Source organism: Polypterus senegalus, chromosome 3, assembly GCF_016835505.1.
Source record: "Polypterus senegalus isolate Bchr_013 chromosome 3, ASM1683550v1, whole genome shotgun sequence".
Classification (NCBI taxonomy): domain Eukaryota; kingdom Metazoa; phylum Chordata; class Cladistia; order Polypteriformes; family Polypteridae; genus Polypterus; species Polypterus senegalus.
Window position 1 is genome coordinate 93,806,084 of NC_053156.1, and position 15,415 is coordinate 93,821,498.

The 15,415-nt window shown below is 39.1% G+C and overlaps 1 protein-coding gene across 1 annotated transcript in view; it reads right to left on the reverse strand.

The window, feature by feature from the left end:
- The window catches only part of LOC120526584 (G-protein coupled receptor family C group 6 member A-like), a 68,670-nt gene extending 63,468 nt beyond the window's left edge, over positions 1 to 5,202 (reverse strand). Inside the window, exon 1 of the mRNA XM_039749745.1 lies at positions 5,146 to 5,202. Within this exon, the coding sequence (XP_039605679.1) occupies positions 5,146 to 5,202 (57 nt within the window). The remainder of the gene's footprint in view (positions 1 to 5,145) is intronic.
- Between the last annotated feature and the right edge of the window lie 10,213 nt (positions 5,203 to 15,415).

Sequence of the window (15,415 nt, forward strand, 5' to 3'; positions counted from 1 at the left end):
GAATTTCAGCGAATACCAAGTGGAGGCAAAGGAAAAACATACTATTTGTTCAAATAAACCGTGGTATAATCAACAAAATGAAGTTGATCGAGTGACATAGCTGTTGGAGAAACTTGAAAGCTCACATTCACAAAATCGCACAGTGCCGGAAATAAAAAAGAAGTCACATATCAAAGTCGCCGTGTAAAGCCGAGTTGTAAGCCCACTGTCTGAGTGTCATATGAAAGCTTATTAGGGTACAGAGAAAAAGGCACACGGTGGGGAAAAAGCACGAAATGTCAACTTTAATCTCGAATTTTCCACTTTAATCACGTAGTTTATTTTGTCATTTAGTAGAACATTATAAACTTCATCTTAAAATCGTTTAATTAACCAGTTTCTCAAAATTACATCGTAATTAAAGTAGCACGTTAAATGCTTTGTTTTGTATTTGATCTTCTACTCGTATGTGATCTATGTGTGTGAATCACTACTTGCTTCTTAAACTGGCTCTCTTCCTCCAACTGGACACAGAGTCCATTGCATTCGTGATATTACAGCTCTCTGAATAACTAAAATACTGAGATGTATACGTGATGTCATTTTCATGATGATAGGAGCTAAAGCACATTATTAAACATGTGTTTCATGAGCCTCGTGCTCATGACAAGCATTTATCTTTTGTCGAAATTTGTCGCTGCGTTTTTAGCTGTGTTGTTATGTTCTCTTTCTGTTTTATATTCCATATATATTGGCGGCGCCCAAGAGTCCTTGCTTTTCTTTCCCCAAGTAACCGATCGCCACACAATCAGCTCTGTAATAGAAGTTAAGCCATCTGTAAGCTTAGCCGATTCTTCAAAACGTTTAAAGAACATTGAAATATCTTCGTAGTACATGTTTAATTATTCTATCCTTCACGACACTCCCAGTGAAGAATATAGATTATTTAAATGAAGTTAAAGTTTTATGTGTATAATTTAATAAACATATTTTGCTGCATTTCACCTTAAAAATTATATCGTCATCATATGCAAATACACGCTTTATAAAGTGGCTCAGGTGGTGAGATATTATAACTGTAGTGCAAGTTTACAGTGAGGTGATTGTACTTATAAGTACAAACCGTTCTACAAGGAGCAATTGATTGAGTGCATTTAAAGTTCTTGGGATGAAACTGTTTCTGAACCGAGAGGTCTGTACAGGAAAGGCTTTAAAACATTTTGCAGTGGCAGAGACAGCGTGTCTTTAAAGCTGTCTACCGATAATTCTCTTTCCGATAAGCTGCTGCTGTGATTCACACTCAGATACAGTGATATAAATACGGGAGCAGCTGAAAGAAGAAGAAGAAGAAGAAGAAGAAGAAGAAGTGAGAGTAACAACGCTAAAGCAGTTATGGTATTTGGAATACTATGGCTGTTCCCTGGACCATTATATTGTTACGAGTTAATTACAATCAGATGCATTACACTAATAAACAATATGCGGTTAGTTTCTGTGTATTTATAAAGCCGCGTCATGAAAATAATGAGTAATCACACAAGAACAGTACCATTGCTTTGACGCTGGGTGCCGCCAGTTTGCAAAACCGAGCGGAGAACTTGCGTACGACAAGACATGAGGTACCGTGGAAAAGTGCGTGGCTTTACGCCAAGTGTAGGTTTTATACATCGCGATTTGAACGTGGAAAAGTTCTTACGCAACATTTCTGTGCGTACGCACCGTTTATACATGAGGCCCCTGCTCTCTTCATAAGTTGAGTGTAATGGCCTCTTATGGTGGGTAAACAATTACCTAAGGCTGCATTATTAACACCTACTGAGAACAAAACCTTCTGAGTATCAAAGTTAAGTTTTAATTTGCCTAAGCTAGCAAGTATAAGTTGCATCTTAGCACCTGGATAACTATGCGTCTCTACCTGGGCATGATGGAAATGAGGGATCCTGCTAATATTTGAATCCCCTATGATCAGAAAAGGTTTGTCAGGATTAATGTCCACTTAGCATTTTTATTTCTGGTATGAGGGTGGACAATTGGATGAAATAGCACCTCCATTGAACCTGTATTGATCCCAGTTTCCAGAGAAGAAGAGGGGAAATGATCAGAACAAGAACGCAAATCAGGAGTTGCATACTCTAGATTTAGTTCCCCCATCAACCCTTCCCTCCTAATAAATAAAGAGTTTAATTGAATTTGATCCAGAGAGTCAATAATACTAGAAGGAGCATTCAATTCAATTTGGTTCTGAGAATCAATAATGTCAGCAGGAGTTTTGAAACCTGTTGGTTAGGGTTGGGGTTAGGGTCGCCGGGCCTATTCATACACTCACACAATATGAATTTAGAATCGCCAATTAACCAGACTCACACCTCTTTGTAATATGGGTGGAAAACAAGAGTATTTATAATATCTTAACCTTTATTGAATTGAACAGCGATGATTAATAGTATTTTCCTTATTTTTTAAGATGGTAAGTACTGTATACTGCTCATCATTATATTAGATTGTTAATTAAAAAATAAAGAATTGAATATAGTATTGATCTGTTTTCCAAGTTTTATAATTTTTGTTGTATGGAGGCAGTGCTTGTTCAGACACCAACAACTGGTCATGGATGAATATAATTCAATTACAACAACAATAACATTTATTATATAACACATTTTCATACAAAAGATGTAGCTCAAAGTGCTTTCCAGGATGAAGAAAGAGAAAAAAGACAAAATATAAAAATAAAATTTGGCAATACTAATTAACATAGATTATCTCAATCAGTCCTCACACTAAGAATAGTTAAAACTCAGTTTGTGCTTACTTTTTGAAAAACACACATGCATTCATTCCCTAATATCATTTCCTTTTTGTCAGAGCAACATGAATTGTGAAGCTACTGAGCATCATCTGTGTATCCAAGGTAATCCATACATAAGAGACCTATTCAAGACATTCTGAGCAAATAGGGAATTTTGGCTCATAGAGCCATTAAACTGAGGTTAGGCTAGATTTCTGATAACTGCTTGTTATCACTTTATTAAACAGATGGTTCATCAAATAGGCAGTGGCAAGAAGATACCATTAGGATCATTTTTTGGGTTAAATTCATTGTATTTTTTTTCTAGATAATTTATACATGCTTTGCTTATTTGAAAATGTATTTCATGTATTACTTTCATTTCTTCTTACACTAGGACATCATTTTGTGCTCTAGAGGTACTTTCTTGTCACATGTCTCTGCTGCTCATATTTCATTTGATGATCTGTCAAATTCAATATTCTTTAATACTGTAGTAGGAGTTTGCAGTAAATCCCCAACTGTATTTATCAAGAAATATGTGGAAGTTTCAGTTATAAGATGAATTCAAATGTGAGCTTTGGTTAAGAATTTAATTTGTGAGTGTGCTCCATAGAGGAAGTTGATCAGATCAATTAATCCCAGTCATCTCATAATTACAGTTTACTTTATCTAGCAGAGAAACAAATTACATTTTGGAACAGAATATTGCCAATGGTGTTCGTCTGTATAAGTGGGGAGTTTGTGCAAACTGTGGTGGAAATGAGTTAAACAGTATGGATTTGCATACTGGGCAAACACAAACACACATTCAGCTTTATACTCTATGTATGAGATTATTCTGTTGAAATATTGCTATCAATAAGTTAATGTAAAGTCACAATTTGTATCTATTGCACCTATATGAAATATTGTATGTTTTTATTATCATTTATTTAATATTGAATAGCTATTATTATAAGAAAGATAATAAAGGTAATAAAGTGGTTATAAAAGTGTAAATTACAGCACAATATAGCACATTAATCGATTATTTATTTGGCAGTGCTATTTTTCATGAACAATTAAAATATCATTGACTAAAACAAAGCTAGCTCTAACCTTAACTGCTATAAAAATGCAACATTTAAAAAAAGTGTATCTTTGGGAAATTTTTATTAAAATACAAATGCTGAAAACTTTCAATATGTTATAATGGGTACCTTGTGTCCCATTCCAGGTAGGCTGAGAATTATTGAAGGATTCTTTTCACTGAAGTGATAATACAGGTGAACTTGTGAAATAAAAATATTAAATTTTGCAAACAAGAAGAAAAAATGGAAAGAAAAATTGTCATGTTTTAAACAATTTCATATTGCAACTGTATTCTTTGTGTTGTAGTTTGGTATTGTAAAAGGACAAAACATTGAAATTGCTCTAAAAACACATTTTCACAATTTTAGCCCACTTAATCTACTTTTAGAGTTGTGGAAGCTGATGCCTATCCTGGCATAAACAAGGCCAACGTACGAATTATCCCTGGGGTGGAGTTTTAGTCCACTGCAGAACTTTCTCATTCATACACTCCCACTTCAGGTTAGGTCAGCTCAGATTTTCTAATTTGTTTGGGATGTGGGAGAAAAATACAAGTAACTATAATAAAATCAAAGATAAAAACAAAAGAAAACCTTGAATGAACCATCCATGACATTATTCCCAACTTTAAAGTATGCTTATATATATTAACTCATTTATCCTTTTGCATGATATATATATATATACTGTGTATATATATATATATATATATATATATATATATTGTGGAACTAGGCCCGGACACAGACAGATGGACATCTTTACTTCACCCAACACACTCATTTATTTACAATATTATTTACAAATACTTTACGTGCACCCCCAGTGCCTCCAGCACCGATCCCCCAAAGTCCAGGCCTCACAGTCACAAATGCCTTCTCTGAACAGGGAGACAGACGCCGGAGGGCTTACCTGTCCATCAGCCGCACTCGTCGTCTGCCTCCTGTGGGCCATTCCCTCTGGCCTAATCGGGTTTCTTCCAGGCATGAGACTGACGTTCCTTGGTCCCGCCTCTATCCAGTCATTGGCGGGCACACAAGACACACCAGCCAATCCCAAGCCTGTCAGCGGGTGGGCGTTCCGGTCCGTGGCCATTTTGGCTCTTTCCTTCCCAGTGTGGTGGCATGTGGCTCTTCGGGTTGCAGCATCTCCCCCTCAGCAGCTCTCCCAGCTGCTGCTGCGTTAACGAGGCGCCGTGGTTTGACATGCGCCTGCCACCGACAAGGATCTAGGCAGCCCCTGCCTGTCGAAGACAAAACACATGCGGCCCCACAGGGCCTTTTGCCAACAAGCAGGGAGCTTACCTCCCAGGTCCTGTCTGTCTGGGGAAACGTCCCCGGCATGGCCTCGCTAGGCGACATGCCGTCCCGGGCGTCTTCTGTAGCAACGTGCTCGCGGGAGCCCGCTGCACTCCAGCAACAGCCATTGTCCTTCCTCCGCACCCGGGAAGCTTGGCCATACTGCGAACCGCCGGCGGTCCATGGGGAGAACCGCTCCCGTGGGGTTGTGCATGCGCCGCTCCCACGGCGAGTGTGTGGGGTCCGCTGCTGCACCGGGTCGTCCACAGAAAAAAAATTTTTTCACTGCAGGTCCCCGTCTTGCACCAGACGGAGCATCCTGCCGACTATGCCACTGTGGAACTAGGCCCGGACACAGACAGACGGACATCTTTACTTCACCCAACACACTCATTTATTTAAAATATTATTTACAAATACTTTACGTGCACCCCCAGTGCCTCCAGCACTGATCCCCCAAAGTCCAGGCCTCACAGTCACAAATGCCTTTCTGGCCGCATCCAGTCCTCTCTCCAGCTCCGTCTTTCTTCCACCCGACTTCCACTCCTGAATGAAGGGAGGCAGCCCCTTATATGGGAACCCGGATGGGTGTCCCGGCTGGGCTCCACCCCCAGCCGCCTGTGACTATATATATATATATATATATATATATATATAACTATACTAATAACAGGTAAAACCCTCAGTGACTGACTGACTGACTCACTGACTGACTCATCACTAATTCTCCAAGTTCCCGTGTAGGTAGAAGGCTGAAATTTGGCAGGCTCATTCCTTACACCTTACTTACAAAAGTTGGGCATTCTACACGTAATGGTTATAACTGGAAGCTATTTTTCTTAATATACTATAATGGAGTTGAGCTGGATGGCCGTGGGGGGCGGAGTTTCGTGTGATGTCATCACGCCTCCCACGTAATCACGTGAACTGACTATCAACGCAGTATGTAGAAAACCAGGAAGAGCTCAAAAAAGTGCTGAAGAAAACATGCATTATATAATTGAGAAGGCAGCGAAACAATAAGAAGCGAGTGACTGACATATACAACCATATTCATGAGTGCTGCTACTTTGGAAACAAAGCACAGTGTAAACCTAAAGTTTAAATTAAGTTCATAGACAGGCTGCCGCTGGTGTTTGTAATTTAGTGCCTGCCCATATAAGGCCGTCCGTCAGCGGCAATCCAATAGAAACACTGCCGCTAAATATTCACGGGTGAAGGACTGTGCTTATGCAGAGGAAGATGAGATGGTCAGGGTGGTGTTTTGGCACAAACTCAGCAAAACTGCGAGAGAAACTTTTAAGTGCCGGGTCTTAGCTGACATTACATACAGCCTGGGAACCTTCGATGCAAAAACACCAAGCGGCTCACGTGAACTGACACAGTGCACTTACAAAAAGCAACAGTTCCAAAGAGTGCTGAACAAAAACCGAATTACACAATTGAGAAGGCAGCAAAAAAATATGAAGCGTCTGATAGCATATTCATAAGTGCAGCTACTGCAGAAACAAAGCACACGGTGGAAAAAGTGAATGTCCTGCTAAAGGAAGACAGTGTAAAAAAAAACCCGTGCATGCAGTGTGTCACATCTCAGATAAAGAGCTGTTTATTGATGCAGTAAGAAAAGAATCGATGAATGAAACCTCTTATCTTTACAACGATTGACAAACACGGAATGTAACTTGAACACAACACATCCTACAAATACGACCCTGATTGAAAGAAATAATGATAATCAAATCCTTGATGACAGCAACACTCAAAAACACTCACAAAACAATTACTGTATATTGACAATCATGTTACGTTATTTTTAAAATGTTCCCTTTTCTTTTTCACAATGTTCCCCGATCTACATACTCTCAAATAGACAAGCCACACGCCGTGGCGCAATTGTACCGACATCCGAGGTTCGATTCCCGAGAGGGGATGTATAGAGTATGTACGCGCGCTTCCCGATTCATTTTTACCTCGCATCTCCTTGGTTTGGGACGTATAAAAAAATATGCGGTTAACGCAGAATCATGTTACATTATTTTTAAAATCTTTCCTTTTTTTTTTTTTTTTTTTTTTTATTTATTAATTATATTACAATCAATACATAGCAATCAAGTTTTTACAAAAAAAAAAAAAAGAATTATGCTAAGAACAGATCGATCCCCACCCTTGAGAGAGAGAGCAAGCCAAATGGTGTAAAATTTAAGGCTTGTAAAAATACCTAAATCAACAAATTCTCTGTGCTTTATAAACTCATTTCAAAATATTACTGATTAGATCCTGCCATGTTTTGAAAAAAGTCTGCACAGATCCTCTAACTGAGTATTTGATTTTTTCCAATTTTAAATAATATAACACATCAGTTTCCCACTGACTTAAAAGAGGAGAGTTTGGGTTCTTCCAGTTTATCAGAATAAGTCTGCATGCCAACAGTGTAGTGAATGCAATCACAATTTGTTTGTCTTTCTCCACTTTAAGACCCTCTGGAAGAACCCCAAACACAGCTGTTAATGGGTTAGGAGGGATTGTGAGTCCAAGACTGTCTGAGAGGTAATTAAAAATTTTTGTCCAGAATAATGTTAATTTGGAGCAGGCCCAGAACATGTGACCCAGTGAGGCTGGGGCTTGGTTGCAACGGTCGCAGGTTGGATCATGCCCTGGAAACATTTTGAGAGTTTTAGTCGAGACAGATGTGCTCGATATATAATTTTGAGTTGTATAATTGTATGCTTTGCATATGGAGCTTGAGTGAATTCTCTGCATTGCTACTTTCCACTCCTTTTCTGATATATTAATTGAGAGGTCATTTTCCCAGTGTCCTCTTGGATCTTTGAAAGGAAGGGATTGTAAAAGGATTTTATATATTGTAGAGATGGAGTCTAACTCCTTGAAATTGAGCAATAATTTTTCCAGCGTGGATGAGGGTGCAAGATGAGGAAAATCTGGAAGGTTCTGTTTAACAAAGTTCCTGATTTGAAGATAGTGAAAGAAATTTGTAGCTGGAATGTTAAATTTGGAATGTAATTGTTCATAGGATGCAAAGACGTTGTCTATATAAAGATCTCTAAGCAAGTTAATTCCAAATTTTTCCAGATATTAAAACTGCATATGTTTGTGAGGGTTGAAAGAGGTGGTTCTTTTGCAGGGTGCCACAGAAAGAAGCTTCTCCGTCTTAAAATGCTTTCTACATTGGTTCCAGATTCTAAGTGAGTGGAGCACAATTGGGTTATTAGTGTATTGCCGATAACGTGTGTTTATTGGAGCACAAAGCAAGGAATACAAAGAAGTACTGCAGGATTTTACTTCTATTGCGGTCCATGCCTGTGTATGTTCTTCTATTTGTGTCCAGGTTCTTATCGACTGTATATTTGCCGCCCAGTAATAAAACTGGAAGTTAGGTAGAGCCATGCCGCCTTCTGCCTTTTGTCTTTGTAGGGTCGCTCTTTTGATGCGTGGATGTTTAGAATTCCAAATAAATGAGGTTATTGTTGAATCTAATTGCTTAAAGAACGATTTATTAATGTATATTGGTATGTTTTGAAATAAAAAAAGGAGCTTAGGAAGAATATTCATCTTAACAGTGTTAATTCTTCCAGCTAGTGTGAGATGAAGGGTTGACCATCTATGCAAGTCTTGTTTAATTTTTTCCATGCAGACGACGAAATTTTGTTGATAAAGAGCTTTATGTTTACTTGTGATGTTTACCCCGAGGTATTTAAACTGTTCTGCAATGATAAAAGGAAGGGTGTCTAATCTAATATTATATGCTTGAGAATTCACTGGAAAGAGTACACTTTTATTCAGATTAATTCTGAGACCAGAGAGCTTTTGAAATTCTGTGAGTGCTGCTAAGACTGCAGGCACAGAATTTTCTGGGTCCGAAATATACAGTACCATGTCATCTGCATATAATGAGATTCTTTCCTTTTCTTAGCACAAGCACAGCTGAGAAGCTTCGATGCATGTACTCCATAACAAAAAATAACGCATTTAATCACACTTTCAATTCCAAGCAAAGGGAAACTTTTGTCAATGCATGATTTCCTGGTACTGTACATCGATTACACTGATGCACACATCACAGCTACAAAAATGTTAGAGTCAGAATAAAGCGCGTTCCTACGACTGATCATTTCGACTACCAGCGAAGCCTTGATAAAAGCCTGGTTTTGTGCACACTGAAAAGCAAGCAAAATTAGATGCATTACAGAAAGCGGACTTTGTGGCTCTTACTGGGGATCATTGGACTTCCGTGACCGTTAGTAATTCTAACTACATCTAATTACAAAATGTTCAATGATCACACTGTTTTAGCCTAATGTACAAAATAATTTTGGCTAAGGTTACTCAGAGTTTAAAGATTAAGTTGGTCAAATTACCTTTTATGTTTCTGCATTATTTTCTTAAGAAGAAAAACTGCACTTTCTGTTGAAATTTTGGTTATTATTATTTAAAGACAATACTATTCTGAAAATGTACTTAAAGTACTTAAACTACCACTTTATTTTTAAGTCTGCCCAATTTTAACCAGGGATGATATTTTTGTTTCTGTTTTGAATTCAAATGCAGTTTAAAAGCATTTTTTTTTCAGAAATTAAAAGAGCTTGAGTTTACAATATTCATGTCCATGTCTATTATTTGATTCTGTAAGCCCACTAAAACCCTTTTAAATTAAAAAACATTTTGATTTGGGGCAAATTACGCGATTACATACGATTAATCAAGATTAATTATTACACAGCCTCTAATTAATTGGATTAATTTTTTTAATCGAGTCCCACCCCTAATATATATATGTAGATTTGTATATATATGTGTATATACAGTATATATGTAGATATGTATATGTGTATATATATGTATATATGTGTGTGTGTGTATATACATATGTGTATATATGTATATATATTTATATGTATATGTATATATATACTCAGCAAAAAAAGAAATGTCCTCTGACTTTCAACTGTTTTTACTTTCAGTAAACTTAATGTGTAAATATTTGTATGAACACTAAAAGAGTCAACACCATAGGACATAAACTAAAAATGTTTCACAATGTGTCCCTGAATGAAGGGAGGCTCAAAATCAAAAGTACCAGTCAGTATCTGGTGTGGCCACCAGCTGCTTGAAGTACTGCAGTGCATCTCCTCCTCATGGACTGGACCAGATTTGTCAGTTCTTGCTGTGAGATGTAACACCACTCTTCCACCAAGGCACCTGCAAGTTCCTGGACATTTCTGGGGGGAATGGCCCTAGCCCTCACCCTGCGATCCAACAGGTCCCAGACGTGCTCAATTCCTTCGACGATAAACACGAATCCGTCCATCACCCCTGGTGAGACAAAACCGTGACTCATCAGTGAAGAGCACTTTTTGTCACTCCTGTCTGGTCCAGCGAAGGTGGGTTTGTGCCCATAGGCGGCGTTGTTGCTGGTGATGTCTGGTAGGGACCTGCCTTACAATAGGCCTACAAGCCCTCAGTCCAGCCTCTCTCAGCCTATTGCGGACAGTCTGAGCACTGATGGAGGGATTGTGTGTTCCTGGTGTGACTCGGGCAGTTGTTGTGGCCATCCTGTACCTGTCACGCAGGTGTGATATTCGGATGTACCGATCCTGTGCAGGTGTTGTTACACGTGGTCTTCCACTGCGAGGATGATCAGCTGTCCTTCCTGTCTCCCTGTAGCGCTGTCTTAGGCGTCTCACAATGCGGACATGGCAATTTATTGCCCTAACCACATCAGCAGTCTTCATGCCTCCCTGCAACATGCCTAATGCACGTTCACGCAGATGAGCAGGGACCCTGGGCATCTTTCTTTGGGTGTTTTTCACAGTCGGTAGACAAGTCTCTTTAGTGTCCTGCGTTTTTAGAACTGTAACCTTAAATTCCTACTTTCTGTAAGCTGTTAAGGTCTTAATGACCATTCCACAGGTGCATGTTAATTAATTGAACATGCATGGAAAACATTGTTTAAACCCTTTACAATGAAGATCTGTAAAGTTATTTGGATTTTTAAAACATTATTGTTGAAATACACAGTCCTGAAAAAGGGACGTTTCTTTTTACTGAGCATATATGTATGTGTGTATATATATATATGTATATATATGATGTGTATATATATGTTTATACAGTATATGTGTGTGTGCGTGTCTGTGTATATATATATATATATATATATATATATATATATATATATGCCAGCAACACTCATGACAATGACAAAACAATTACATTGTCAATCATGTTACGTTATTATTAAAATGTTTCCTTTTCTTTTTACTTCTCCGCTGCCTAGCGCGGGTATTTTGCTATATATATATATATATTGTGAACGCTGGCCCCAGCACAGACAGACGGATGACATCTTTTCCACCACACACTGTTTATTTACAATATATACAAGTTATTATGTCACGTGCACTCACGAAACCCCAGTGCCTTCAGCACCAAATCCCCCAAAAGTCCAGGGCCCACAGTCACTGTGCCTTTCCTCTGGCCGCCTCCTGTCCTCTCTCCAGCTCCGTCTTCTGCCTCCCGACTTCCACCAATGACTGGAGGGAGGCGGCCCCTTAAATAATGCCCCCGGATGAGCCCCAGGTGTTTCCGCCTCTTCTCCTTACGCCCAGCGTGGCGGAAGTGTCGGCTGCTTTCCTGGCAGCTCTCCGGCGCCACACAAAGTCTTCCCCGGCACTTCCTGGTGTGGCGGAAGTGCCGGCTCCCGGGATATTAGGCACCGGGCGCCGCCTGGCGGTGGCCACGGGTCCCTACAGGGCTGGGCTTCCAAGCCCTGTACCCGAGGACCCCTGCCTAACCAGGACGGATGCCCCCACTCAGTCTGGAGGAGGTTACACGCCCTCCTCCGGTCTTCCAAGGCGTCCCGGCCGGGCTCCATCCCCGGCCAAAGACCACACAGGGTAAACCGGCATCGGAGCGCCGCCTGGCGGTGACCACGGGTCCCTATAGGGCTGGGCTTCCAAGCCCTGTACCCGTGGTCCCCAATATAACCAGGACGGACGCCTCGCGGTCTGGAGGAGGCACAAGCCCTCCTCTCCTCCTCCTGGGCGTCCCGGCCGGGCTCCAGCACCGGCCGGGGACCACATATATATATATATATATATATATATATATATATATATATATATATAGATATATATATATAGATAGATAGATATGACAACACTCATATCATTGACAAAACAATTACATTAACAATCATCTTACGTTATTTTAAAAATGTTTCCTTTTCTTTTCATAACTTCTTTAACACACTACTTCTGCTGCTGCTGGTATTCTGCTAGTATATATATATATATATATATATATATATATATATATAAAATGTATAGTTTACTGTCAAATAATGCGAAAAGTACACGACACGTGTTTTGCCCTTATTTGGGCTAATCAGGAGTACACACTCACTACTCCCCTTGCGAGGCTTGAACCCCGGACGTCAGCGACGAAGTCCCTTTACGCCGCGTCATGGTGTGTGGTTCGTTTATTTGACAGCCTGTAGATCGGAGTAATTACAGTATATTCATTGCATTTGTAGTCTGAGTCCCGACCTGATTGTATGGGTAGTTACCTACCAGGTAATGCATGCGGTTGGTCTGCCATTCAGTGCTATACCAGTACTTAACCCGACACAGACAGATGCAGGAGGCACACTTATAAAAGCACAAGCTTTTTATTTTTGTTTCCTCACTTGTGAGCAACGTCTTCCCCATTCCCACATGCCACAACACAGTCACAAACCACAAACCTCACAGAAAAAACTGTTCTCTTTCTTTTCTATCTTTTCTTTTCTTTTTCCTTCACTCCTTTTCGGCAAGCTTTGTCTCCCTCCTCTGGCTCCCTGACTGACTCCTTTTATAGCCCACCTGGAAGTGCTCCAGGTGATTGACAACCCATTTCTGGCAGCACTTCTGGGTGTGGTGGAAGAAGTGCTTTCCTGGGCTCAGCAGCCACTGTAGCACAACCTGGCTGCGCCCATGGATCCCAACAAGGCAGCACCAAACTCCAACTCCCATGAAGCCCTGCAGGCGTCCTAGGTACCATTGCAACCCAGGGGGGCTGCCATCTAGTATCCCAGGGGAAGTACTGTCTTGAACAGGCTTGCTTCCCCAGTCCGCCCAGGGAAGAGAACTATATATATATATATATATATATATATATATATATATATATATATATCTACTGTATATAAATATCTACTGTTTATATATATATATATATATATATACTGTATATATATATAATATTTTTTTCAATGTTCTATGGTCTTCTGCATTATAATTTTAATTTTTAATAGCAACCAAACTAACAACTTTTACTAGGTTCTTTTGAAAAGATATAACAATCCAAAATATGGAGATTGACTACAATTATGCTCATTTCATAAATCTCTTACATTCATCATATCCTAAGGGTTAGAGGCTCACAGGGATATGCTGGAGCCAATCTCAGCCAAACCATGGTGCAAGGCAGGAAACAAACCCCAGGGAGGGCACCAGCCCACTGCAGGGCACACACACCCAGGACAATTTAGTTTTGCCAATACACCTAACCTGCATGTCTTTGGACTGTGGGAGGAAACCAGAGCACACCCATGCAGACACGGGGAGAACATGCAAACTCCACGCAGAGAGGAAACGGGAAGCGAACCCTGGTCTCCTAACTGCGAGGCAGCAGCACTACCACTGCACCACCCCCATTTCTTTAACAATTTTAGCTATTATAGTGTATATCTCTATTATATTAAATAAAGCTTTCCGTCATGTCCGCGATATTTAGCTTTGACCATTCCTTCACCCAATAATTACTCCTACTGTACACATCCTTTCTCCGTACCACCCCATGACACTCTCAGTGCTAACTCAATGCAGTCAATGTCAGTTATAATGACAAGGCAGAGAAGCAAATTATCAATTCAAAAGCATTGAATTTTAGATCGGCATATAAAAAGAACAACAAGAGCTGATAAAAAAAGTCGATAAAAAGAAAATTAACAAAAAAGAGGTGCATATAATAAAAATCAAGAACAAACAGAATCGACCAATAAATGAAAAAATGAAAAATATCCCGAATAATATGCAAACAGAAATGCACAAAAGCAATATTTATAGAATGTAAGTTAGAGGATGAAGTAATTCATAATATTGGTTTTGACGAGGCATTAGTGTAATTTAACTTTTTATTATGTTTTAATACATTTTATTATTCATTAATATTTAAAATAGACAGTTGTAGTGAAATACTCAAGTAACTGATTTTTTTATCTATAATAACTAAGGACCAAATTGTCTTCATCCTGCGTCCTGCATTGTCTTCTATATACAATCTCTTTAAATACATTCACTTACTCTAAAGAAGAAGCGCCCCAATGCCCTTCAAGTGGCTCAGCCGCGAGATAGCAGTTGTCTAGCGCCCACTCCTGCAGGTTGGCAAGCAAAGTGAGCAGGGGGCAGATGTTGCATTTGGCGTCCTTTAAGCATAAATTTTTAAAATGAAATTTGAACAAATTGCTACATTATTCACAAGTAGGATGCCAATGTCTTCTTCATAATCAATATGATACCAAACTACATAAACTATTGCACATTAAAACATAAAACATGCACATTATCGCCCAATGTATTGCCTTTTCATCCAATGTTGCCTTTTTCGGAGGCTTTTCCAAATTTGACTCCATGATGATTGCCAAGTCTTTTTACATAATTAACAAAATGTAAAGCTTATTTAACACAAAATTTATATTATTTGGTACAGTGGATTGTTATATTTACCTGTGGCATTAGTGGCACGCTAAGCAAATGTGCTACAGCTTTCGATATCTCAGATGAGGCCTCTCCAATAATTACTTTAATATTTGAATTATAAGTCATATAGTTGCAATTGAGAGGAATGCAGTTGGCCTCACCATTACTTTTATCACTCATCATTCTCATTATTGTCTTTATTGCCATAGTAGAATCAGAGCAGGTGTCATAAATTTCATATCCAAGTGTTATATTTGGCAAGACTGGAGATCTGTTCACCATTTCAATCGAGTGTATCATTGCCAGTGACTTGATAAAGAACTGTACATTAAATCTACAAAAAAAAGATATATGATTAATAAAGCTGGTACACATTTGTGAGAATTCTAAAGAAAATAAGCATAATAATCAATTTTCGAACAATCACTAGTATTTTTAAAATGATGTATCATTAAAATACGGAAATGTTTAACAGCGTTGAAATATAAATAATTTAATAGTTTGAAGTTGTAAAATAG